Source organism: Sus scrofa, chromosome 13 (genome assembly GCF_054392235.1).
Source record: "Sus scrofa isolate SSC_HxYL_T2T_F1_AM1 chromosome 13, Sscrofa_HxYL_maternal_Yorkshire_Landrace_v2.0, whole genome shotgun sequence".
Taxonomy (NCBI): domain Eukaryota; kingdom Metazoa; phylum Chordata; class Mammalia; order Artiodactyla; family Suidae; genus Sus; species Sus scrofa.
Window position 1 is genome coordinate 40,907,047 of NC_139395.1, and position 23,584 is coordinate 40,930,630.

Here is a 23,584-nt window from a genome sequence, read left to right on the forward strand (position 1 = left end):
ATCAGTAGCAGGATTGAGGTTTATATGATCAAAAATGTTTTTCATATCTTTATAGATATGTTTTATATAGCATATTTTAGCTAGTAATGCAGAAGTCTGTGGTTACTAAAATATCCCTTTCCCAGTGCCTTCTGATCTTACCCTTCCCCCCATGCCTTGCAGCTGCAATCTTGCTTGTAGAATATCAGTGTGATCCGGACTCTCCCTTGTTTGAAACACTTCAAGGACATGCCACTGCTCTCAAGGGCAGCTCCGATGCTCCTCAGCATTGCATGGAGCCCTCTTCACCAACCAACTCCAGCTTGGACTTTTCTGTCTTCCCTGCACTAATGTTCTGAACCTTCTTTTTCTGCCTACAGATTCACATGCCCACTTCTCCATCCCCCCTCTGGCCTCTTGAAATGGCCAATTCCCACCTATTTTCCAGGGCTCTGCTTCAGTCCACTCACTGCCCCTGGGAAGCCCTTCCTGATTGCTAACCCTGAAATGTCACCCTCACTCATGTCTTGGCCCCTATTCTGTACTATCCTTGAGACTCTACTTGGTCTGGTGTGTGTCTCCTTAGCATCCAGCAGAGTGACTGGCTCTCTGTGATTTTTTTTTGCTTTTTAGGGCTGCAGCCATGGCATATGGAAGGTCCCAGGCTAGGGGATGAATCGGAGCTGTAGCTGCTGGTCTACACCACAGCCACAGCAACAGTGAATCTGAATCATGTCTGTGATCTATACCACAGCTCACGGCAGTGCCGGATCCTTAACCCACTGAACAAGGCCAGGGATCGAACCCACATCCTCATGGACACTGGTTGGATTTGTTACCACTGAGCCACAATGGGAACTCCTTTGTGAATATTTTTCAAAATAACTGAATGATGATTATAACCGGGTCTTCTTGAATCACTATCCCAGTGGTCCTGTCCATTCCCCACCTCACCTTCATTGCTCATTTTGATTTGATTTTGATTTCCTTGTCTTTCATGAAATCCTAATTAAATATTGATGTTCATTTTGGGTAGTATGGAAAATTATTTTCATTAGCATGAGTGGGTTTCAAGTAATTCCCCAAGAAGTGATGTCTCTTTATTTTATCTTAACCTTGATATTACCACCATCTGTTTTTGACATCTTTGAGAGGTCCACAGTGTTGCCACAGTCAGTACCCTACTTGTCCACCCACTATGCTGTGCCTCATCAGTATTGCTTTCAGGCCACTCATATCAGAAAAGCAGCTACAAGAGGAGTTCAAAGGGTTGACAATTAAAAGGTGTTTGTTATTTGTTTTGTTTTGTTATACAGGAGTTGTAGATCCTATGGCTCTGACAGTGAAAGTGACCGAAGTTACTCTCATCACCGGAGTCCCAGTGAAAGCAGCAGATATAGTTAAAAGTGTCCCCTTTCTTTTTTTTTTTTTTTTTGATACAAATTATATCTTAATTTGTAAATATCTGGTAACTTAAAAGTTTAAGAAACTTAATGGCAGTCTGTTGTTCTGTTTCAATATTAGAGACAAATTTGAAAAATAGACACTTCTTAATTATTACTCATTCATTTATATATGCACAGGATTTAAAATACAGATATGTCTCCTAAAAATATTTGTATGCCACACTTTACAGCCAACTATGGAAATGAATTTCATTTTCTTGAATCAAGAAATCATGAAATTTAATTATAATTCGCAATATTATTTTAGATAGACTATTTTCTCCATCTCATGTATTTCCTAGAAAACAGATTCTTTTTGCCCATTTTCCAGGTTTTGGCATGTATGCTGCTAAGCAAAGAACTGTGAAGGAGAACTGATAAAGGTGGCCAGATATTTGTATACCAATTTCACAGAGTCTTATACATATGTGCTCTTAAAAACAAACCACCCAGCACTGACACTAATGGTAGCCAGGAGTATAAGGCAGTGGCTCTGGGGTTCTTAATTCATTGCTTTTTTGACTCAGAGGATCAGGAAAGTGGTCACCATACAGCCTGCTGTCTGTATTATTTCAGGCTGGCGGGTGAGGGTAAGAAGAATAAATCAGCCTTAACTATAAATACCTGCACTGTCTCTAAGGCCCTGATGTTTTATGTGCTTTTTAATAAATACTATGAGAAGTTCAGTTTGTTAAAAAAATAATTCTATTCCAGTTTCTGCTTTGGTGCTTGGTACCTTTTGGTGCCTCTTTAAGCATTATTCTTATATACTATACATTAAAATTCCGTAAGAGAGAGAAATGATTTTTTTTTAATTCACTGGCACCAACATGGTTCCTTCTGAGCTATATTCACTTCTAATATTTGGAGGGCTGGAGTTCCTGTCTTGGCGCAGCAGAAACAACTCTGACTAGGAACCATGAGGTTGCAAGTTCAATTCCTGGCCCTGCTCAGTGGGTTAAGGATCTGGTGTTGCCGTGAGCTGTCGTGTAGGTCACAGACGTGACTCGGATCCTGTGTGGCTGTGGCTGTGGCATAGGCCAGCAGCTGCAGCTCTGATTAGACCCCTAGTCTGGGAATCTCCACATGCCTCGGGTACGGCCCTAAAAAGCAAAAAAAAAAAAAAAAAAAAAAAGTATTTGGAGGGCTTCTCTCAAGCACAGGTGTGGGCTGGAGGGTCCTGGAGCAGGCAGGATTGGCATGGGGCTGTGTGGCGACTCCTGTGTGTGTGGTCCTAGAAGAGTCTATTGGAGAATGGACCTCAAAAGTAACACCGAGATCTACCTGCCACCACCCTGGACACATTTTTGCAGGGCTTTATTTTTTTAAGTCTTTCATTTTAGAGATAGACAACAAGGGCAGTCAAACTGTTCTAAGCACCTGCCAGCATGTTTCCCTGTCTGCCATGGCCCAGTGAAGCCTTATGTGACATGGTAAACCTGGAACAACAGACAAGGCAAGTAGGGTGTGCGGTACTGCATAAATTACACATTTTCACAGTCTTGGGTGGTTCCTGCAAAGATGATTTGACCTATAAAAACTGGTGAGATTTTTTTTTCATCTTTAGTTTGAATTTTTTCCCCAAGTGTACTTAATCACCTTAGTGCCAGTTTAATCCAGTTATGCAGAAATCATAATGGATGTTTAATGCAGAACTCTGTGCCATCCTACTCCAGGCCCTTCCTGGTGTACTTGGGAAGTGGGAAAGAGCCCTCAGTTGGAGGGATCTGATCACTCCTGATGGATGGAGGGGTGACCTTGGATGTATTAAAACCCTCACCCTTAAAAGGTTAATAAACAGGGTTAAGTGACCAGTTGTTTGCCAAGTTGATAGCTGAGAATACCTTAGATAATAGGACTTAAGTCAAACAAATGTACTTTGTAGTGAATGCAAAATAGTGTGATTCATATGAAGAGTTTTCAGAGGTTGCCTGCAGAGGGGAATATTGCTTTAGTAATACTCAGTGAAAAAAACTGCATTTCAAACCCAAATAATAACTGCCAAATCTAATTACAATAAGAAGAGTTATCTTTGGGCATTGTGTTAGTTTTCTATTGCTGTGTAACAAATTACCCCAAATAATAACAGCTTAAACCAGCACTCACTTCTTAGCTTACAGTTCTGTAGCTCATGAGTCCAGCACTATGGCTGGATTCTCTGCTCAGGGTCTCACAAGGCTGAAATCAAGGGTCAGCAGGGCAGGATTCCTTTATGGAGGCTCTGGGGAAGAATCTGCTTCTAAGTTGATTCAGGTTGTCGGCAGTATTTCAGTTCCTCGCTGGCTGTCAGCCGGGGGCCTCTCTCTCAGCTCCGTAAGGCTTCTCGAATTCCTTCTTGTGTGTTCCCCTCCATCCTCAAACCAGCAGTCAAGACCTTCTTATGCTTCAGACCTCTCTGCCTTCCTCTTCTTTTAAAGTTTGTGTGATTAGATCAAACCTGCTGAGATAGTCTCCCTATATTAAGGTCAGCTGTGCCATAGAACATACCATTATCACAGCAGTGATGTATTCACTGGGATTGGGGCATGAAATAGGAGGGGTATTTTACAATTCTGCCTCCCACAGGCAGTAACTCTGCCCATCACACTATGGGTGGAATTTTCTCCTGAAAAGGTGGGCCCTAGAAGCCTCATTTGTTTTCTCCATGGAAAAGAACAGCCCTCAGCTGCAGCATTCAACTTGTGTGTTTACTGAATGGACTACAGAAATAGCTTTTCTTCCTAAAGGGGATTATTCTGTATTTTAAGTTATTTTTTAATAAAATTTAATTATGTTGTGTATTGTGCTTCTTAACAGAAAATGCATTATTGGACTCTTTTTGTAATGTCCTGTTTACTGCACATGAAACGTGATATAGCTGGTATTGTTCAAAAACTGTAGAAAATACTTTTGTACATGTTGGTAATGTCTAATTTGTATACACTTCATTTAAATTTCCCTAAAACTTGAAAGGGGGACCTTGTAGAAATTAAAATATATACTTAGTCTTAAGTTTGAGTCTGTGCATGTTTCATCCTTCTTTATTCATCCAGACTCCAAATAGTCTTTCTGAAATGGAAACCCAGCCAGTGAAGAGACTTCTCATCTCTCTGCAGCTCATTTTCATCTTCTGACGGAGTATTAGTGGCAGAGCACATGGTGGAACTAGAGAGAACTTCAGGCAGAAATGTTGGCCTACGCAGAGAACCATTGGTGGAGATTGGTCTACCTTCCCCTGCCAACTCTAAGTCTCTCTTTCCAAGTCCCTCCAGCCTCTGTTGTCATCCCGCTGAGATGACCAGCATACAGCTGTCTCTGCTCCTAAAGAGGAAGTATGTCCTACACTGTGAGTTGCTGCTTGGGGACAGCACAGTTACCTGCCGTGTCCTTACACAGTCCACCTACAGCCTCCACATTTCCTCCCAAACAGTGGTTCACCAGGCAGGCACGTAGCTCTCCTAGAGGAAATATTCATTGTGGTATTTTTAGCATCCATATGAGAATTTGCAGGGCAAGTACAATTAACTTTGTTCTCCTCAGCACTCAAAGGGATTTGTATTTTCTTAGTGAATAAAACATAAGGTCTCTCACAGTAAGACTTGCAGAGGTTCAATTTTCAAAGTTAACAGTAAACCCCCAGGTCAGGCAATCTCTGAAAATAGTAAAAGATGGATATGTTGCCTTAAAATTTTTCCTTTTATGGCCACACCTGTGGCATATGGAAGTTCCCAGGACAGGGTCAAATTGGAGCAGCAGCTGCCAGCCTATGCTACAGCCACAGCAACGCTAGATCCGAGTTGCATCTGCAACCTACACCGCAGCTTGTGGCAACGCTGGATCCTTAACCCACTGAGCCACATGGAGAACTCCATGCAGTTAGGTTCTTAACCTGTTGTGCCACAGGGGGGAGTCCACCTTAAATTTTAAAGTCAATTGCAGTCAGTTTGCTGTAGGGAAATCCCGAAGTGAAGTTCCTTTAAGGTCTTATTTTTTAGAGGACTCCATGGTCTTTACTCATGTTCTGATAATGATCATCTTGGTCCGCTGGAGAGTACTGGGACAAAAATGTGTCAAGGGCTTTGGTTTTGACTATTCTGAATTAGCTGGCAAGAGAATTCAAGGGAAATGCCCCTGTCATGAGTGATCATGAATTCTGATCACTGGAAGAAAGTGGAGGCTTCACCTGGTGCAGAGTGAGTGACACAAACTGTGTGGCTAGTTGAGGGGCTTGGAAGACATGGCCTATGTGAGAGGAGCCTATGCTCAGATGGCTGGTCTTTAGAAGAGGAAATCCACTCTGCTGCTGCCCAGAGTGAGAGGTAAGAGCCTGCATCCCATGAGGGACTTGTGATAGAATGGGCTGGGCAGAGTGCCAGGAGGGCTTCTCAGCAGGGGGAAGTTCTTAGATGCTGTAATGGTGGCATCTAGAGGTCAGGGAGAGGAGCTGATAGCCTGAAAGTAGTTGGCACCTGCTTGGAGACAGACCCTGGGCAGCTCCAGTCAGTGCTTGATGAACGTGAGGCAGGAGAGCCTACCTTGGCAACACAGGAGCAGAGATCAAACCCACATCATAGCAGTGACAATGCTGGATCCTTAACCACTAGGCCTCCAAGGAACTCCCTGGATTTTCTTTAAAGGTTTTGGTAGAAGGTAGAGGCAGTATTCCTTGCCCCTGCCTTCTTTCCTCTCTGAATCAAAAGGCCTCCAATGGGGCTGTGCCAAGCCTGGGGCCAAGCATTTCTGCCTCTTGGAGACCCCGACTCACCATTCACTATCTGTAGCCATTAAACTCCAGCTACACTGAGTTGAGTTTTACTGTCTTCAGGATGCAGACTAGCCTGGGGAAGTTTGCATCTCTTCAGCCATACTAGAGTCCTGATGAGGACTCTGGGGTTAAAAAAAAGAGTGACGTGAGGTCTCAGGACAGACCTGTGCTTCTGGAGGTCTCTCATCTGTAATGTGAGACAAATAATCCTGTTTCTCAGCTATAAGTCCCCAAAGAGGGAGCACTGAGACCACGTGAGAACCAGGGGTGTGATCCCCTTCTTTGGCCTAGAGATGAGTCAGCCTCCCAGAGGACCCATAGAGGATAGGGCTCTGGGATGGCACTGGGATTGCCAGTCTTGGGTTACCCAGGGCCTCCTGCAACTAAAATCTCTATCACCAGGCCAGATTCCCAGAGAAAGACCAAGAAGGATCCCACTGGCCTCAATTCCTCTGGCCCAATCATATTTTATTTTGAAGAAATAAAGGACCTCTATGAGCAATTATTCTATGGCACAGTCCTTAAGGTTTTAGGGCCTGAGCCACATTGCCTGGATTCAAGTTCTGCTCTGACACTTATACTTGGGTAACTAAATTAATTGACCTTTATAATTCAGCTCTTCATCTGAAAAACTGGTATACTGAGGACTCCTCTTAGGAGTGGTGAGGATTAAATTCTTAGAAGTAAGTATACATCAAAGTGTTTCAGGGACACTAGCCCCTGGGCTGCCTCCAGGAGGAGAATAATTGTCCCATATGTTTCATGGGGAAGGCTAGGCTTAATCACTAATGAGAGGCCCAGGGCTGCTTGAACCAACAGGGTGGGAGAGGATCTTAGAAGCCAAGGCCATGACGTTTGTGCTGTGGGAGGGAACTGGGAAACCTGCTGGTTTGAATTAGGTCCCCACCCACCCCCTGCAGCTGGAGCCTATTAGTGCTGAGCTCAGAACAGAAGCAAGCCCCACTCCAACCCCACAGCCAGAGACCTATGCTCCCCAATCCTGCAGGGCCCTGTGTTAGCATGTAGTAGAGATGTTGAACTTCCCTGCAACCCAACCAACCCCAGGCCACAATGTCCCTTTCTGTTTCCTGGCAGTGTCAACTCTGTTCTCCCCCATCACAGCTACACAACTCCATGCCCCCCTTGAGAAGGTTGGGCCTTGCACTACATGTGCATGCATGTGCTGCCCCAGTGCAGTTTGAGACTGTTCTTCCTCTCTGACATAGGATAGAAGTTTGGGGCTAGACGCTTAGGACAGTTGTGAGAAAACTCATGAGCTGGACTCTGGAGGCAGGAGCATGGCTTCACTGACCTTGCCAACACCCACCCCCAAGTGTCTGAGGATCATCCAGCCCTGCCCTTCATAAACTGGCTTGGCCCTGGGGCATGCGAGTATGGCCTGGGATCCCCTTCCCCAATAATGGCCCCACCCTAACCCCTCCAGAAAGCCTGCCTTGACTAACTCTGAAGGGAAGCTCCAGTGGCATGGTCTTCTCCAAGGCTAAGAGAATGATTCTGCCTGTCTCCATGTGGCCATGCCTACCTGACAAGAATCTGGATTCTGCTGCACCAAATCACCCCCTTGTTCCCTGCAGAAATTTCACTCTTTTCTCTCCTGGCTTTTGCAGGTACTATTCTCTCTGCCTGGTGTACCCTTCCATGCCCTCTCCAACGCCCCCTGCCCCGTCCTCTTTTGCTTTCAGTAAACGTGACTCAACTTTCAGTCTTCAGCTCTAGGCAGCCCCATTTGAGCCTATCGGACTGAGCTCTTCAGTGTTTTCCTGACAGGTTTCATTGATTCAAGTGCCAGTAGCCTCTCTCAGAGCTGGCTCTGCCCTAGGTCTCCTCTAGTAGATGGGCCATGGGCAGAGAAGCAAGAAGGGAACAGCTGGGGTCTTCAGGAAGACTAAGCCCCCCAATTCCCTCCCTTCTCACCCAGACTCCAGCCCCTCCTTTGGCTTGACCACTGCAACCAAGGCCAATCTCCCCCTACCTTGGTCACACTGGCCACACCCCCTGCCAAGCTTTGGCTAGGAAGTGGCCCCAGGAGTATCTGGTGCAGCCCTCTCTGCCAGGCTCTTTCCAGCCTGCCCTTTCCTTGGCTCATAATGCTGCTGTCTGGCTGTGTAATCTGTCCTGCTTTGCCTTCACTGTCCTTATCCAGCCAAGGGGTATGCAATTCCTTACCACCTTCCAGGCCTGTGCAAGGATCCACTGAGACAAATGAAGTGAATTCGGATGGAGGAAGAAGCAGAAGGCAGCCCTGAGGTGATGGGCTGGTCAGGCAAGCAGGTCACTCCAGCCTGGCCTCAGCCTGAGGCCTCCAGGAATTGAGCCAGCTGTCTCTGCAACAACCATGGCCCCAGAAGTATAGGCTATCTGCAGTGGCCATCTCTGGGGTCATGTCCCCATCTGTGCCCATTCCTCTCTTCCCCTCTCTTTTCACCAAATACTCTCCTCACCCTCTATCTGGCTATGTGTTTTCCTCCCCTTTCTCTTTGCACTCTTTGGCCACCACAATCTTTGTCTGTGAGATGTTTGCTCCCTGGCCCTGGGATGGCCCTGTCTTAAGGGCCTCCCATCTTGGACCCAGGACTGACATCAGACTACAGGATGGCTCCTGCCTGGGCTCTTGGCCTCTTCTCCATTTCCTCTCCTATCACCCAAACTAAATCACTCTGAACAGGCCCCAGAGTCCCTTCCCACTCTTGAGTAAGGTGGTATACCCAGGGGACACTGCTATAGCTGGGCATGGGTGGGTGTGTACGCACGAATGCACGTGAGGAAGGAGGAGTGAGGGATACTGTGTGGTAGTACCAGGATAGGGGCAATGTGAGAGAGACCAAAGATGAGGCAGCAGTCAGCTTGGAGTAGGGGCACAGAAAGGCATCTGAATGATGACATAGGCCACATGAGAGGCCCACAGAGGCCCCCTCTCCACAGTGGTGGCCCAGCCACCACCTGGATCCTGCCAGGCCCAGGGCCCTGTGGTCCCCACCCTGCTGCCTGCTTAGCCTGGCAGTGTTCCTTTGCAGCCTCCTGCCAGCACAGCCAGCCCCCTGCCCCCACTGGTGTCCATGCCAGAGCAGCATTCCGCAGGCCTGGCTGCATCTCCCCAGCAGAGACAGAGCAGGGAGGCCTCTCGGCAGCCATCAAGGCACAGGGCTTGGGGTACACGGTGGGTCTCTGGCCTTCACTCTGGTCTTGCCTTCTCAGGCACTAGCCCTGTCACCTTAAAGGATCTGCAGCTGTGGTCTAGTTCTTGCATCTCCTGCCCTGGGCGGCCCTGTGCAGCCAGAGGTGGTCACCGGGTAGGTATGGGTCGACCAGAACCAAATCCTGGAGGCACAGGACAAAATGAACTTTGAGCTGCCCTGGGGTGGGGGTGGGGTAAGGTGCCAGGCTATTTGGAGATCCTAGACTCAACCTCAGGTCAGAGCAGCCCAGGCCAAAGGGTGGGGGTGGTGACGTGGCTAGGATACTGGGTTCCGTTCCTCGTTCCTCAGTGTGAGGTTGCGCAGGGGAGCAGGTGTAAAAGCTTTTTCTGCAGCTGGTTGAGGGGCGGGAGTGCCCAGTTTCCCGATTTCAGGGCCGCCTCCTACTCCGACCCCGCCTCTGTGGCGCAGCTGGAGGGCACCGAGGTTAGACTCAGGGACGAACTTCCCAGCGGAAAGGGGTCTCAGCGCGGGAAAGTGAGGCCGGGTCTATCGGCTAGGATGGGAGAAACGGGGCCTGGCCAGGGCCCCTGGCAGCCCGAGGCGGGGCGGGCCGCAGCGGGACAGAGCGCACCACGCGTGTCCGCGGCCCCCGCCGGCACGCAGGGCGGCCTGGCCCTTTAAGCGTCCAGACGGCGGCCCCAGCTGACGCACGGGCTCCAATCCGCGCCCCGCGCCCCCCGCCCGCCGCGCCCGAGGCTCTGGGGCCGCAGCTGCTCGGCGGCTGGACTCGCCGCGGCCCTGCGCCTCAGCCCGCCCGGCCGCGCCCCCGGGGGCCATGGTCGCGGGGCCCTGCGCGGGGGCGGCCCCCAGCGCGGCGCTTCATGGAGCGGCCCCGGCCCGGCCGCCGGGGGCAGCGCGATCCCGCGGGGCCCTGTGAGCCCCCAGCGCCGCGGCACCATGGTACGCAAGGCCTTGCCTGTCCCCCCGCTTATCCGCCCACCTGCCCGCTCTGCCCTCCAGAGCGCACGGCTTTCCGGCTTGGGGTGGAGGGGCTGGAGAGATCTTCCCCCTCGCTGGGTCTCCCTGACCCCTTCTCTGGGTCCCTGTGGGCCGGGAATGCGGCGCTCTGGCGCGGCCTTCGGCGGGGAGGGGGTTAAATTCCTGGGGTGGGGGCCCTGGCGCGAGAGGCTGAGGTCCTGCTAGGCACGGGCGGAGGGGGGCGCTTCCCTGAGCCCGGGACGGCGCCGCCCTCGGACTGGGTGGGGGGGCGGGGGGAGGTCGGATTCCCGCCTGGGCCTTGGGCCACGTGGGCGCTGGAGCCGACCTGACTGGGGATTCGGGGCTCCTGGGCCAAGGTGGGGGTGGGGGGGCGGGGGGCTGCGCCTGCAGCTCTGTCCAAATTCCTGTGTGACCTTGGGCCAGTCCTCCACCCTCTCTGGGCCTGTTTCTCCAGAAAGGACTGGTGTACTTGAATGCAGTGGAGGCTGGCATAGACTCCCTAAAAGGAGGAGCCTGGAAATCATGAGCCTGTGCCCCCTTGCTCACTCTGGGCCCGCCCACTGCTGCCGGGAGATGGAAGGATTGACATGAGAGTAGGGGTTGCAGATGGACGCCCAGGTTTCATCCTGAGGCCTCCAGGGAGACACTGGAACAGGGTAGGGAGCTGGTGGTATCATGACAATGAGGCAGGGGCCCTTTAGGAGTAGAAGGCTGTGACTCTGGTGAGCAGCCTCAGCAGGTGTCCCTGGCACCTGGCTTCCCCCAGCCTGGCTTGGGGGTAGGGTTTGAAGGCATGAAGTGCCCTGGCAGTAGAAGTGCTTGACCACTCCCCTGGACTTGTATCTTAGCTGGGCTGGCCTGGGTTTAAGGGTGGGGTGTGTGGCTGCAGCTGGTATAGTCAGATGGGGAGGGGCATCTGCAGCTTCAGGGAATGGGCATTTCTGTCTGGAGAGTCAGACACAGCTGGTGGGCCCTGTGTGGGAGGTACTAGGTTAGAGGGTAACCAATCAGTGCCCTGCTGAAGGGCTGGCAGTTGTGGATTCAGGCAGCATCTATATGCCCGGCCAAGGAAGTCCAGTCAGGGTGCCTGGTTGTGAGGTTCTCAGGCCCCTCAAGGGCCAAGGATGGTGCTAGTTTGGCAGAAGGGATTGCCTTAGAAATAGAAACTTTGGGACAGCAATACCCCCCAGGCTAGCCCCTCTTCCTCTGCTGAGGCCAGAGGGGTCCTCACTGGATCCTGGGACCACAACTGCACACAGGAAATGTCAAGCACTACCCTTACCCCATGGCAGACAGGCACTGGAGGGCTCTCCGTAAAAGGGGAGCAGTGGAACAAAAGCCCTGTGGCCTGTGGTGGGCACCCTACAACAGGCCTGACATTGACCAGCCCTTATTCCAAGCCACTTGCCTGCCACTGTCTGGCCCCTGGAGGCCCTGAGGGGCCCCTGTTGCAAATCCCAAGTTGCACCCTGACCCCTCACTGAGGTGTAGGTGGCAGCAGCTCTGGGAAGGAGGGTGCAGGTCTCTGGAAGTGGTTATGGGGTCTGGGGAAGCACATCTGGTCCCTTGGTTGGGAGGGTCCCCAGATGCCTTGTCCTGCTTTTTAAGTCATTAAAGGCCAAGAAATACTTCCACGTGGAATGATGTCTTATCCAGCATGGATGGTATTAGTCCAGTGGAGCTAAAAGGACAGGGGCTCTGCTACTGCTCACTATGGGACTCTCCCATTTTGAGCCTCAGTTTCCCTGTCTGTGTAATAGGATTTGGTCCCAGAAGATGAATCAGAATGAGTCAGAGGATGGAGATGGGAAGGGCTTGGCACCTTATCTGCATTAGATTGGCCAGGCCTGGATGGGCTAGCAGCCCTGAAGCAGAAGAGCAGATGGGTAGCTTCTTGGCTAGGGGGGAGGATGTGTGCAGAGAGAACTTAAGAGAGATAGTGGTAAGAGAGAGGGCATGAGGTTGGTGCTGCCCTAGGCTGCTGGGTGTGGAGGGTAGAGCCCAGGGCAGGTCTAGCAGCAGGTTGCCCCTGGTGGCTCCCTGGAGCTCATCCAGAGGCCCAGGGCAGATCCTCCTTCAGGTGACTGAGAAGTTGAACACCCCTCAACCGCTACCCAGTCTGGAAAGACTAGCATGAAGGGAAGGTGTGGGCTGTGGATAGATAGGCCTGGCGTTTCAAACCAGGGTTTCTAGGAAGGTGCCTGGGGTAAGGGAACTGATGGCTTTGCAGTGAGGCAAGGTACCCTCAAGTGTAGGAAGCTCTGACTCTGCTGGACAGGGCCTGAGGAGGGCCAGAACCTGGAACCTGTGGGTTATCATTAATTGAACATCTACTGTGGGCTGGACCCATGCAGAGGGCCGGGCAGCCTGTCTGTCTATGCTGCCTGCCTTTTAGGGAAGCTGCTGTGGTGGGACCAGGAATAATTAAGCCAGCCCTTATTCTAGGCAATTCACAGGTTCTAGATGTGGCCCAAGGGTCTAATGGTCTGATCCATCAGATTCCAGGGCCTCCCTGAGGCTCTAGAAGCCCCTAGTGGTGTGACCTCCAAGATGAGGCCACCTCAGAGCCTCTGGGCATGGACTACACCTGATCTGGGGTCCGGGGCCCTAGAGGGCAAAGGGTTTGGGGCAGGCTTGGGTAATTTCTGTCTCCAGGCATGGTAGACAGGTACCACAGCTGTGTCCTTTGCTCCCACAAAACCTTTATGTGAGGGGGAGCCACCGGCTACCAGGCCTGAGGCCACAGGCAACAGCCTGGCCCAAGCTCTGGCCAAAGATGAAGGAGCTGGCTAGACCTCACTAACCTCCTTCAATAGGGCAACAGGACCAGGGTGGGGAGAATCTAGGCCTTGGCCCAGGATTTCTTCCCAAAAGTTTTTATCTCTGCATGGCCTCAGGCCCTGGCCTTGAGGCCTGCTGTGGGTGAGGTGAGGGGTTCCCTCAGGTGCTAACCCAGGGGTGTAGTGCCCAGAGGCAGATCAGTGAGCCAGTGAGCCTGACTTCTGCTCTTAAGGTGTCTGGGGTTGGGCAGGCTTGGTTTTATTTGTATGTGAGTGAGTATGGGGGACAAAATTCATGGAGCCTAGGACATGCTGAAAGGATACCTCTGGGGGATGCTTCTTGGGGGACAACCCGGTCCTGGTTTGCTGGGGTCAGCCCTGGTTTTAGCAACTCAGGAAAGTTCAGCATCTTGGGAAACCCCCAGGTTCCTGGTCCACCTGGACAATTGGTCACCCTTGTCCCTTTCTCTTCCCCTTTCCCCTTCCCTTCCCGGGATGACTTCTTCCATTTCCCAGTGGAAGAGCTGGAGGCTAAGAAAAGTTAACCACTGACCCAGGAATTGATCTGTGGCCTCAGAAAGTCACCACCAGAATTTGAGCTCTGAGGGACATTGAACTCGGGCTTGAATCCCAGTTTCCTCTTGTCCTTGCTTCGGCTTTGGCTCCTCTGTTATGGGGAGCCAGAAGTGATGGGGTGGACCGCCTCCTGGATGGCTTTGACCTGACCCTGTGCCCTCTGCCCCTCAGTTGCTGGTTGAGAAGACGACGGACTCACCAGCGGCCGAGTTCTCGCTGGTGGAGGACGTGGCGCTGCACTTTGCCTGCTTGATGGGCCGCCTGAACGAGCAGCGCCTCTTCCAGCCCGACCTGTGTGACGTGGATCTGGTGCTGGTGCCCCAGCGTAGTGTCTTCCCAGCACACAAGGGCGTGCTGGCCGCCTACAGCCAGTTCTTCCACTCGCTCTTCACCCAGAACAAGCAGCTGCAGCGTGTGGAGCTGTCCCTGGAGGCTCTGGCCCCCGGCGGTCTGCAGCAGATCCTCAACTTCATCTACACATCCAAGCTGCTGGTCAACGCAGCCAACGTCCACGAGGTGCTCAGTGCTGCCTCGCTGCTGCAGATGGCTGACATCGCTGCATCCTGCCAGGAGCTGCTGGACGCCCGCTCCCTTGGGCCCCCAGGCCCTGGTGCCGTGGCCCTCGCCCAGCCAGCCACCAGCTGCACCCCGGCCGCGCCGCCCTACTACTGCGACATCAAGCAGGAGGCGGATGCCCCAGGCCTGCCCAAGATCTATGCCCGTGAGGGCCCTGACCCCTACTCAGTGCGTGTTGAGGACGGAGCTGGGGCCACAGGTGGTACGGTGCCTGCCACCATTGGGCCAGCTCAGCCCTTCTTCAAGGAGGAGAAGGAGGGTGGCGTTGAGGAGGCTGGTGGGCCCCCAGCCAGCTTGTGCAAGCTGGAGGGTGGGGAGGAGCTAGAGGAAGAGCTTGGGGATTCTGGCACCTACAGTCGCCGGGAGCAGTCTCAGATCATCGTGGAGGTGAACCTCAACAACCAGACACTGCATGTGTCCACAGGGCCTGAGGGGAAGCCAGGCACTGCCACGGGCCCGGCCACCATGGTGCTGGGCCGGGAGGATGGGCTGCAGAGACACTCAGAGGATGAGGAGGATGACGAGGAAGAGGAGGAGGAAGAGGAGGAAGAGGAGGGTGGTGGCAGTGGAGGGGAGGAGGAAGAAGAGGAGGAGGGTGGCAGTCAAGGAGAGGAGGACGACGATGAAGAGGAGGAAGGGCACAGCGAGCAGGAGGAGGAAGAGGAGGAGGAGGAGGAAGGGCACAGTGAGCAGGACCAGGAGAGCTCAGAGGAGGAAGAGGAGGAGGATGAGGAGGACGGGGAGGCGGGGGGCAGGCAGGGGCCTGGCCGCCGAAGCAGCCGGGTGGACCCACCTCCTCACAGTCGCATGGCAACTCGGTCTGCCCGGCGCCGGGGCCCCCCTGAGCCTGAGGAGGCCGAGCGGCGGGGTGGGAAGCGGCCAAAACCTCCTACAGGAGTGGTTCCTACGCCAGCCCGAGGGCCACAGGCCACTGATGGGCTGGGGGCCAAGGTGAAACTGGAGGAGAAGCAGCACCACCCATGCCAGAAGTGCCCACGAGTTTTCAACAACCGCTGGTACCTGGAGAAGCACATGAACGTGACCCACAGCCGCATGCAGATCTGTGACCAGTGCGGCAAGCGCTTCCTGCTGGAGAGTGAGCTGCTTTTGCACCGGCAGACAGACTGCGAGCGCAACATCCAGGTGGGCCTCTGGGAGAGCTCACAGGGCTGACAGGGCAGGACTGGGTGGAGGCCACACAGCCATCTGGGCTGGGCAGGCTGGAACTGGGCTCTGGGCACCCAGTGTGCTGCTGCCTGCCTTGCCCACACAATGCAGAAACCAGGCTTAGTCCTTCAGATAAGAGGGACCAGCCTAGGCCCAAGAGTGAGCCAAGACAGCCAGACCCAGGTTCTCAGGGTGGTAAGAGCTCAGGGGATAACATCAGAGAGAGCTTCCTGGAGGAGGATAGGCTGGGCTTTGGCTCTTGGAGAGATGTTCAGATAGGATTAGAACAAACAGTACCCTTGTCCAGAGAGGCAGAGGGAGGTGTGGGCTTGGGAGAATGAGAGAGGAGAGCTCATCTGAGCACATGAGGCTGGGGGACAGCCAGCTCTGAGGAGTTTTAGTATGTCCTTGGGCTGCGCAAGGCCAGCAGGACCACTGTGTGTAGATTTCACAGATTATGCACCACCCAAAAGCACAGATGAGGGGAGGAGGGGTTTGCCCAAAGGGGGGTGCCATTTCCCACTTGCTGCAAAGGCTGAATGGAGCAGGGGGCAGCCAGGCAGAAGGAAACCCCTGCATGCAGCTCTTTGGAGGTGGTAGCTGGCCTGGGCCTGGAGAAGAGGGCCTGGATGAGCAGTTTGGGAAGTGCAGGGGCTGCTGGGGCCTAGCTGGAAAGAGAGGCTGACCGCCAAGCCTTGGGCCAGCCTGAGTTTCAGCCAGCCTGGCCTTTCAGGATACAGGCAGCACAGGCCAGTCTGGTTTTTGCCTTTTCTGGCTGGGAGTGAGGCTGGGGGGCAGTAGGTAGGCGGGTGCTAATTGCCTGAACTAATTGTTAATTGCAGTGCCCTGTGGAGAAAGCATTACCTGGGGGTTACCTGGACTCCTGCCCCGCCCAGTACACACGCTCCCACGTGCCTGCCTGCTGGGTTGCCTTTTTTTGTTTTTTGTCTTTTTAGGGTCATACCCATGGCTTATGGAGGTTCCCAGGCTAGGGGTCCAATCAGAGCTGTAGCTGCCAGTGTACACTACAGCCACAGCATTTTTTTCAGATCCTAGCTGCATCTGTGACCTGCACTACAGCTCACAGCAGTGCTAGATCTTTAACCCTTGTCCTCATGGATGCTAGTTGGGTTCATTAACTGCTGAGCCATGACGGGAACTCCCCCGGGTTGCCCTTTGACTCTCCACCTGCACACACCTGAGCTTCCCTCCTGAAGGGGAAAGATGCTTGTACCTCTTCCACCCTGGGCACCTTTGACCTAGTTTTTACCCAAGCCCTGGCCTGCTATGGGGATGGACAGGACAAGGGCCCAGAAGAGGAGGGGAATGTGGCCAAGGTTCCCACCACCCTCTATTGCCTGAGAGGCCCTAGTACCTCCTGCAGTCCCCCATAGCCAGCCCTTTGTAACCCACCTCCTTGGGGATCTCCATGGTGTCAGGGCATGGGTCCCAGCAGAGGGAGGCAGCAGAGATAAAGCCCCAGCTCTGCCAGGAAGTGTTATGTGAGGGGCTCCTCCATGCACCATGTAGCCTCCTCACCCTCTGTGACCTTTCAGCTACTTATTTGTCTCCCCTCTATAGAAAGATACCTTGTTGAAATGAGCACAAAGAAGGGACTTCCTAGGAGAGGTAGCCCCTCACCCTGGTGAGTGGAGCATAAGGGAAAGCCCCAGACTGCAGCCCTAGGTCCATGGGTAGGTTAGGTTTGTAGGTGTTTAGGGAGTTACCCAACTCTCAGAAAAGCACATCTGGCTGGCCCTTGGATTGTCAAGGCCTCTCCCTAGCACAGTCCAGGTGGGGAACTGAGGTCCAGCGAGGGGCAGCAACTTATCCTAGGTCACATGGTCATGACACAGGTTCTAAAGTCCTTTCACCCCACAGTGTGTGACATGCGGCAAAGCTTTTAAGAAGCTCTGGTCCCTCCATGAGCACAACAAGATTGTGCATGGCTACGCAGAAAAGAAGTTCTCCTGTGAGATTTGTGAGAAGAAGTTCTACACCATGGCTCACGTGCGCAAGCACATGGTCGGTAAGTCTAGGCTAGTGAGGGATGGAGCCTGAGGTCTGAGCTGGGCCAGCTGCTAGGTGTGCTGGGACTCATTTCACATCTAAGGGCAATGCGAAGGAGTCAGAAGACCCCTCGTAGCTGAGAGGCCTGGGGAGGCTGGTCGCAGTGGCAAGATGTGTCCTGAACAGGCTCTTGGAACCAGGGCTACCACATACAGTTGGGCAGGTTGCACATGGCACAAGGGCTTCTGGACAAGGTGGCAAGTGGGGACCAGACTCCAGCTGGCACACTGCTAACCAGGCTGTGCCTCTTGGCATGGGGCTGTGTCCACCAGGGAAAGGAGCACCTTTTCCTAAATTACACAGAATGCCATATGGGCTAACACAGGCCCTGTCTTGGTTTGAGGACAGTTGTGCCTCGGACAGAGCTTCAGACTTCTCTGAATGTAACCCTCCCCGACCTGGACACAGTAAGGAGTCCCCCAATTGTGCGTCGGGCCATTGGGCATGGCTGTCCTTCTCCTGCAGGGGGACCTGGCTGGGAATCTATTGTCCAGGTGGCCCTCCCTTTGCTTGGGGCCTGGAGCTGAAGGGAAGGGTAGCCAAGGCGGGAAGTGGGCCCTGGCCAGGCTTTACCCTTTTTTTTACCAGACAGTGCAAGAGGCCTCCAGCATGAACTGACTGAGAGCTGGGACCCTAGGGTCTAGTTCTCTGCCAGAGCATGCTGAGTAACCAGGATGGTCCTTCCTGGGTTTGGATTCCCCAGCTCTGAACTCTGAGGGGGGCAGTCCCTGTCTTCGATTGCTTCCTCCCAGATTTTCCTTGGAGTTTGTTCTGAGGGAGCACAGGTAACTCCCTCTAGATGGCATGGGACCCTCGGCTGAGGCCTTTATAGGCACCATCCTCTGTAGAGCCCAGCCATCCTGGAGTCTCAAGATGCTCTAGCCTCTTTTTATAGAAGAGGATGCTGAGGCATATAGTGGCTTAGTCAGGATTTGAGCCAAGGCCAGTCTGACTCGGAATCCTCCAATCATTCCCCAAAACTTTGGGAGTGAGTTGGCCTTGGCTGTTCCCTTGGCCAGAGGCTAAAGAACCATGAGGACCTTCATGCTTGTGTGCGCAGGCAGAGACACCTAGCCTGGAGGGAAAGGGCTTTGCCTGGGGGGTCAGAGGCTATGGGGCAGGCTCCAGGGTACCTCAGGAGGTGGGATCTAGGCTCAATGTGGGGGGGTGTTCAGGCATGGGTCCCCTGGGAGGAGCCAGACGGGTACCCCCGAGATGTCATGGCCATGGTGCCTGCCCTGTAGCCCACACCAAGGATATGCCCTTCACCTGCGAGACCTGCGGGAAGTCCTTCAAACGCAGCATGTCTCTCAAGGTGCACTCACTGCAGCACTCCGGGGAGAAGCCGTTCAGATGTGAGGTGAGCTCCCTTCTCCTGCCCCAGGTGCCACCCTGGACAGGGCAGGGATCAGGGGCAGCAGCTGCTTAAAACCCAGGTGGGTAGGGAGACCGGAGTACAAGATGCAGGAAGAGAGGGGCCCCTCCTGATGTCTCTGGTCCCTGCCTCCCACTCCACCCTTACCTGTTGCCCACCTGCACCCCCGCAACCCCTAACCCAACCCCCGAACATTCAGGGTGGGAAGTCTGCATGGGCTGGAACTAGGGGGCAGGCCTTCTGGGGAGGTGGAGAGGGGAGCATCTTAGGCAGAGAGATCAGAGATGGAGTGCAGGTGGGGACAAGGAGGAAAGATGGAAGACCTTAAGCATGAGGGCTCCCTCCACTCTGGCCCTTTCCACTTCTTGACCCCCATTCCTGCCTGGGCCCGGTGTGCCCACGGCCTCTCCTCCTGTGCCCGTGCACTGCCCCACCCCAGGAGCACCTCGGCTGGCCTTTGCATCCAGACCTCCTTGCCCAGGAGCCCCTCCCCATGTGCGTCCTTTCTGGGGTCCTGCCATCTCCGCCAGCATTTCCCTTTCTGAAGGGTATTCCCCCGCTCTGCCCCGAGCCTCACCCCACACCCCACCCTCAGAACTGCAATGAGCGCTTCCAGTACAAGTACCAGCTGCGGTCACACATGAGCATCCACATCGGCCACAAGCAGTTCATGTGCCAGTGGTGCGGCAAGGACTTCAACATGAAGCAGTACTTTGATGAGCACATGAAGACCCACACAGGTAGGGCTGCCCCATGGGGAGGAGCTCCATGCCAGGCCGGCCCCCTTCTCCTCTAGGAGGCTCAGTGCTGGCCTCCCTGCCTCCCAGAGTCGGGTGAGGCTGGTACAGAATGGCCCACGGTGGGGAGGATCCGAGAGTATCAGGGCCAGCCCCGCTGTGGTTCCGTGGGCACAGGGAGGCTGGCCCAGGGCCGGGGCGTGGCGGCCCCCTAACAACTCCCTGCCGCACATGACCGACCACCCCGCAGGGGAGAAGCCGTACATCTGCGAGATCTGCGGCAAGAGCTTCACCAGCCGACCCAACATGAAGCGGCACCGACGCACGCACACCGGGGAGAAGCCCTACCCCTGCGACGTGTGTGGCCAGCGCTTCCGCTTCTCCAACATGCTCAAGGCGCACAAGGAGAAGTGCTTCCGCGTCAGCCACCCCCTGGCCAGCGATGGTACCCCTGCGGCCCCAGGGCTGCCTCCCACTCAGCCCCAGGCTCTGCCCCTGCTGCCAGGGCTGCCCCAGACCCTCCCGCCCCCACCCCACCTGCCGCCCCCGCCCCCGCTCTTCCCTACCGCTGCCAGCCCCGGCGGGAGGCTGAATGCCAGCAATTAACTGCCTGCCTGCTGCATGGGCAGGGCCGGAGCCCTGTGCCCACCCCTCCGTGTCGTGGGGGCAACAACACCTCCAGAGGTGGTTGGACACGCTCTGCGGGAGCCCCCTGACCCTGGGGGCCGTGCAGGCTGGCAGCCCCCAGAACTGGCAGAGGACACCTCACTCCCAAGTGCCCCCTTTCAGTGACTCTTTGAAGCCTTTACTTTTTTTTTTTTTTGAAATGAAGGAAAAAGAAAAGAGGAAACTATTGGCATCACCCCCCTCCAGGTGATGGGGGTGCTGGAGGCTGCAGGTACAATGAGGAGAGGCCTGGGGAGCAGGTGTGACTGGTCACTCTGCTAAGGCCTGAGCCAGAGTGGGATGACCAGGCCCAGCCCAAGTCAACTTCAGCTGCTCATCCCCACCTCTCCCATGCCCCCTAACTTGCCCCTCATCCCAGAGGGTTTGGGGAGAAGTTGGGGTGCCAGCGGCCCCTTTTGAAGGAGTTGTGGACCCAGTATGAGTGCTGCCAGATATTGATCAAGGACTTGAGCCTGAATGCCAGGAATGCATTGGGCAGGCACAGCAAGGTGTGAAGACCACAGATGCAGCTGTGCACTGTGGGGAGTGAGGCGGGCAGGGGCTGGACCCCAGGCGTTTGCTTTTCCCACTCACGACCCCGCTGGCAGGCGCAGGGATCCTCGACCTGCACCAGGCTGCACTGAAGGCTGGGTCCTGAAGAAAATGTCCCCAGAAACTGCTGGGCCTCAGGGTGTGTGAGTCAGGCCCCGGGTGGGCAGACGGGCTAGCTCCCACAGCACAGCTCCCAGGGCTGTAGCTCAGGAGCCCCAGCAAATAGGTGGACCCCAGGGGCAGGACCCTAAAGAGGAGGCTTGGGCAAATGTTTTAAGGTTTCAAGGTGCTATCAGTGGGGCAGGAGGCGGGGTAGCTGTTCACAGACCGCCCAATCCCTCCACAGCTGTCCTTGCCATATCTCCCACACCAGAGATGTCTGTGTCCGTCTCTGCTCCCTGAAGGCAGCACAGGCCTCATCTGCTCCCTGGGCCTGGCCACAACCCACCCCTGGCTGGTGTCCACTTTCCTTGTCTCTCCTGGGCCTCTGTGCTCATGGTTAGGGCAAGGAGCCCACATGATCAGGCCCTGGGGGGCAGAGTCAGAGGTACTGGGGGAACGCCAGCCTGTGCCCAACGCTTGCCCCCACAAGGCCAGCACTAACAGGACGGCCCTTTTTGTTGTCATTTAACATCTTTATTCCTGCCTTTAAAATGGGGAGGAAGGTTCCATAAGCTACATGTTCCCTAGTTAAGCTCTTTCCTATTGTGTTTATACAGTTTTGTTTGTTATACTCTTTGCACCTTAAACCCCCACAACTACCCCCACAACCACCACCTTCCCAACATGGCTGGAGTGGGAAGAGGCCTGAGCCCAGTGGGGGCCTGGGGCGGGGGGAACTGGCCTCATCAGCCCAAGGGCTGAGGGGGTTGGAATGCCTCTGACCTCCTTGTGAGGCCCAGGGTGCTGGGGCAGGGGACAGGGGACATTTTAATCATCAATAAACGAAGCACTTTATTCTGTACAGATGTGGGCAGGCCCAAGGAGCCCGAGTGATTTGAGAATTTAGAATCCAAGCCACACAACCCAGATTGTTCTCTGGGCCCTGAGGGGGCAATGCCCTGGCCTGGTTGAGTTTGGGGCTACAGCAGGAACAGTGCAAGCCAGAGCCTATGGACGCACCCTCCTGCGTCCTCTGGGGAGAAAAAGTGGGCTCTTCCCCAAGAGAGGAAAGCTCCCTGTCTGGCTCCCAGCTCTGCGGCTCCCTTACCCCAAGGCTGGGGGTTCCGGCCTCTTCTGGGTTCAGGGCTGTACCTCTCAGGCTCCTGCTTTGCGGTAGCTCTTTCCCTTTCCTGCACCCCTTGATTGCTGGGCTTCCATGACGTCCTCAGGGTCTCCCCTCCCTATTTCCCCCTCCCCCTTGCTATTTCTAACCTCTGGTCCCAGTGCCTGGCAGCTCTTCAGAGCTGGCCCCTGTTTTCCTAAGAAAGGTTTGATCTTCCCAAACTGTAGGCTGTAGGCTGGGACTCCCATGGGTTTCCCACCCCCTGTCACTGACACCAGGGTCTCCTTTAGGGGCTGGTGGCCCTGTCAACCTGCTAGTCTGACCACAACCATAGTGAGCCTGGGAGGGCCTGGCCAGGCTGGGCTGCTGGTCCCTGAGGCTGGACTTTTGATAAGCAGAGGCTAGAAATGGGCGTGGGGGAGTTGGTGGGAGACCCGGTCCCAGGGCTTGGGTCTCCTGTTTTTGTGCACTTCCCCTCTGAAGGCATAAGAGGAGTCCAGACAGCAGGCTGGTCACTGGTCAAATGGTCGTTGTAGGTGGGCACAGCTAACCCCTCTCCTGGGAGGCCCCTGTCCCAGTGGGTACAAGTGTCCTGTGTCCCTGGTGCTAAATGCTCTCTTCCCCTTGGGCTAGTGTTGGTGAGAGCTCTTTTCTAGCCAGACCACAAGAGTCTGAAGCAATAATGGAACCTCAGCAGTGCCAGTATGGATAGGGGTTCTTGTTTTACCAGCTTTTGCATTACCTTTTTAATTTTTAAAACAAATTAACAAGCACCTGGATAATGGAGTGAGGGGACTGGGGCATCATACCCAATTCCCGGGGGTAGTGGTGGGGAGGGGGCTTGGGGTCATCACCTCCCACTGGAGATCTGCCCAGGGGTCCCTCTGTCCAGCTGGACTTCTCAGCCATTTGGCCAAGACCTCAAGTTTGGAACCTGGGCCTGCCCCCTCCCAACTCCCCTTGCACTCCCTGGTCTTGGGCCAGCTGAGGGTGAATGGCTAGAAAGATGAGGTGGGCCTTAAGCCCCTTGGCCACAGTTCTGGGAACCGGGGCTGGGGGGCAGGGCCTGAGCCGCTGACCCTGATGCATGCCACCATAGCCGCCACAGCATGGGCTCAGCAGTGGCAGAACGGCTGTGCCCAGGCATGTGGACCCTTAATGTCTGGTCCTATGTGGCCACCCCACAGCCCCAGAGTGCGTGGGGGACAGCAGGAGGGCGAGGAGAAGAGCGAAGGGGAATAAAGACAGTACAACTGTCCCTTGGCCCAGCCTCTTCTTTACATGTTGCCATCCTGACGATTGGCTGAAAAGACTTGGACCAGAGCAAGGGCAGCGTGGAACCCAACCCTTCGGCGGCAGACCGCATGGACATCTGGGCCCTGAGCATCTGCAGACCCCATCTTCCTCCCTTGAGGGCAGCCTGGGCTCCTGGGGGACAGCCAGTCAGGAGCTGAGTTCTAAAGGAGCCAGATGTCAGTGCCCAGGAGGACATCTCAGATGGAAAACAGGTAGCAGCCTCCAAGGGAGGAGCGGCT

At 54.5% G+C, this 23,584-nt stretch overlaps 2 protein-coding genes across 20 annotated transcripts in view; both read left to right on the forward strand.

The window, feature by feature from the left end:
* The window catches only part of NKTR (natural killer cell triggering receptor), a 51,260-nt gene extending 46,845 nt beyond the window's left edge, over positions 1 to 4,415 (forward strand). For 11 of the 13 annotated variants that reach the window (XR_014822835.1, XR_014822830.1, XR_002338223.2 and 8 more), the window contains one exon: positions 1,296 to 4,415. Coding sequence is in view for 6 of the 13 variants with exons in the window: in XM_005669406.4 (XP_005669463.2) it covers positions 1,296 to 1,383 (88 nt within the window). In the remaining 7 variants the exon portion in view is untranslated. The remainder of the gene's footprint in view (positions 1 to 1,295) is intronic. The other 2 variants (XR_014822825.1, XR_014822826.1) reach the window with 1 other exon arrangement.
* Positions 4,416 to 9,277: 4,862 nt separating this feature from the next.
* ZBTB47 (zinc finger and BTB domain containing 47) lies at positions 9,278 to 23,307 on the forward strand. Of its 7 annotated transcripts, none has more exons than XM_021071707.2 (6): positions 9,278 to 9,479; positions 13,853 to 15,400; positions 17,306 to 17,453; positions 18,739 to 18,854; positions 19,465 to 19,609; positions 19,857 to 23,307. In XM_021071707.2, the coding sequence occupies exons 2-6, from the start codon at positions 13,934 to 13,936 to the stop codon at positions 20,210 to 20,212; spliced, it is 2,232 nt and encodes a 743-aa protein (XP_020927366.1). In that variant the 5' UTR covers positions 9,278 to 9,479; positions 13,853 to 13,933; the 3' UTR covers positions 20,213 to 23,307. The 7 variants fall into 7 exon arrangements, 4 of the variants coding, with proteins under 4 accessions (XP_020927366.1, XP_084844063.1, XP_084844064.1 ...); XM_084987938.1 differs by lacking the exon at positions 9,278 to 9,479 and adding an exon at positions 9,690 to 9,809; XR_014822845.1 differs by lacking the exon at positions 9,278 to 9,479 and adding an exon at positions 10,075 to 10,286 and having other exon boundaries at positions 17,843 to 18,854; positions 19,857 to 21,788.
* Positions 23,308 to 23,584: the final 277 nt, after the last annotated feature.

Coding starts and splice junctions, on each gene's coding strand:
- ZBTB47 (XM_003132135.5), top strand. Junction 18,855..19,464: donor AGAAGCCGTTCAGATGTGAG/GTGAGCTCCCTT, acceptor CCCCACCCTCAG/AACTGCAATGAGCGCTTCCA. Junction 19,610..19,856: donor GCACATGAAGACCCACACAG/GTAGGGCTGCCC, acceptor ACCACCCCGCAG/GGGAGAAGCCGTACATCTGC.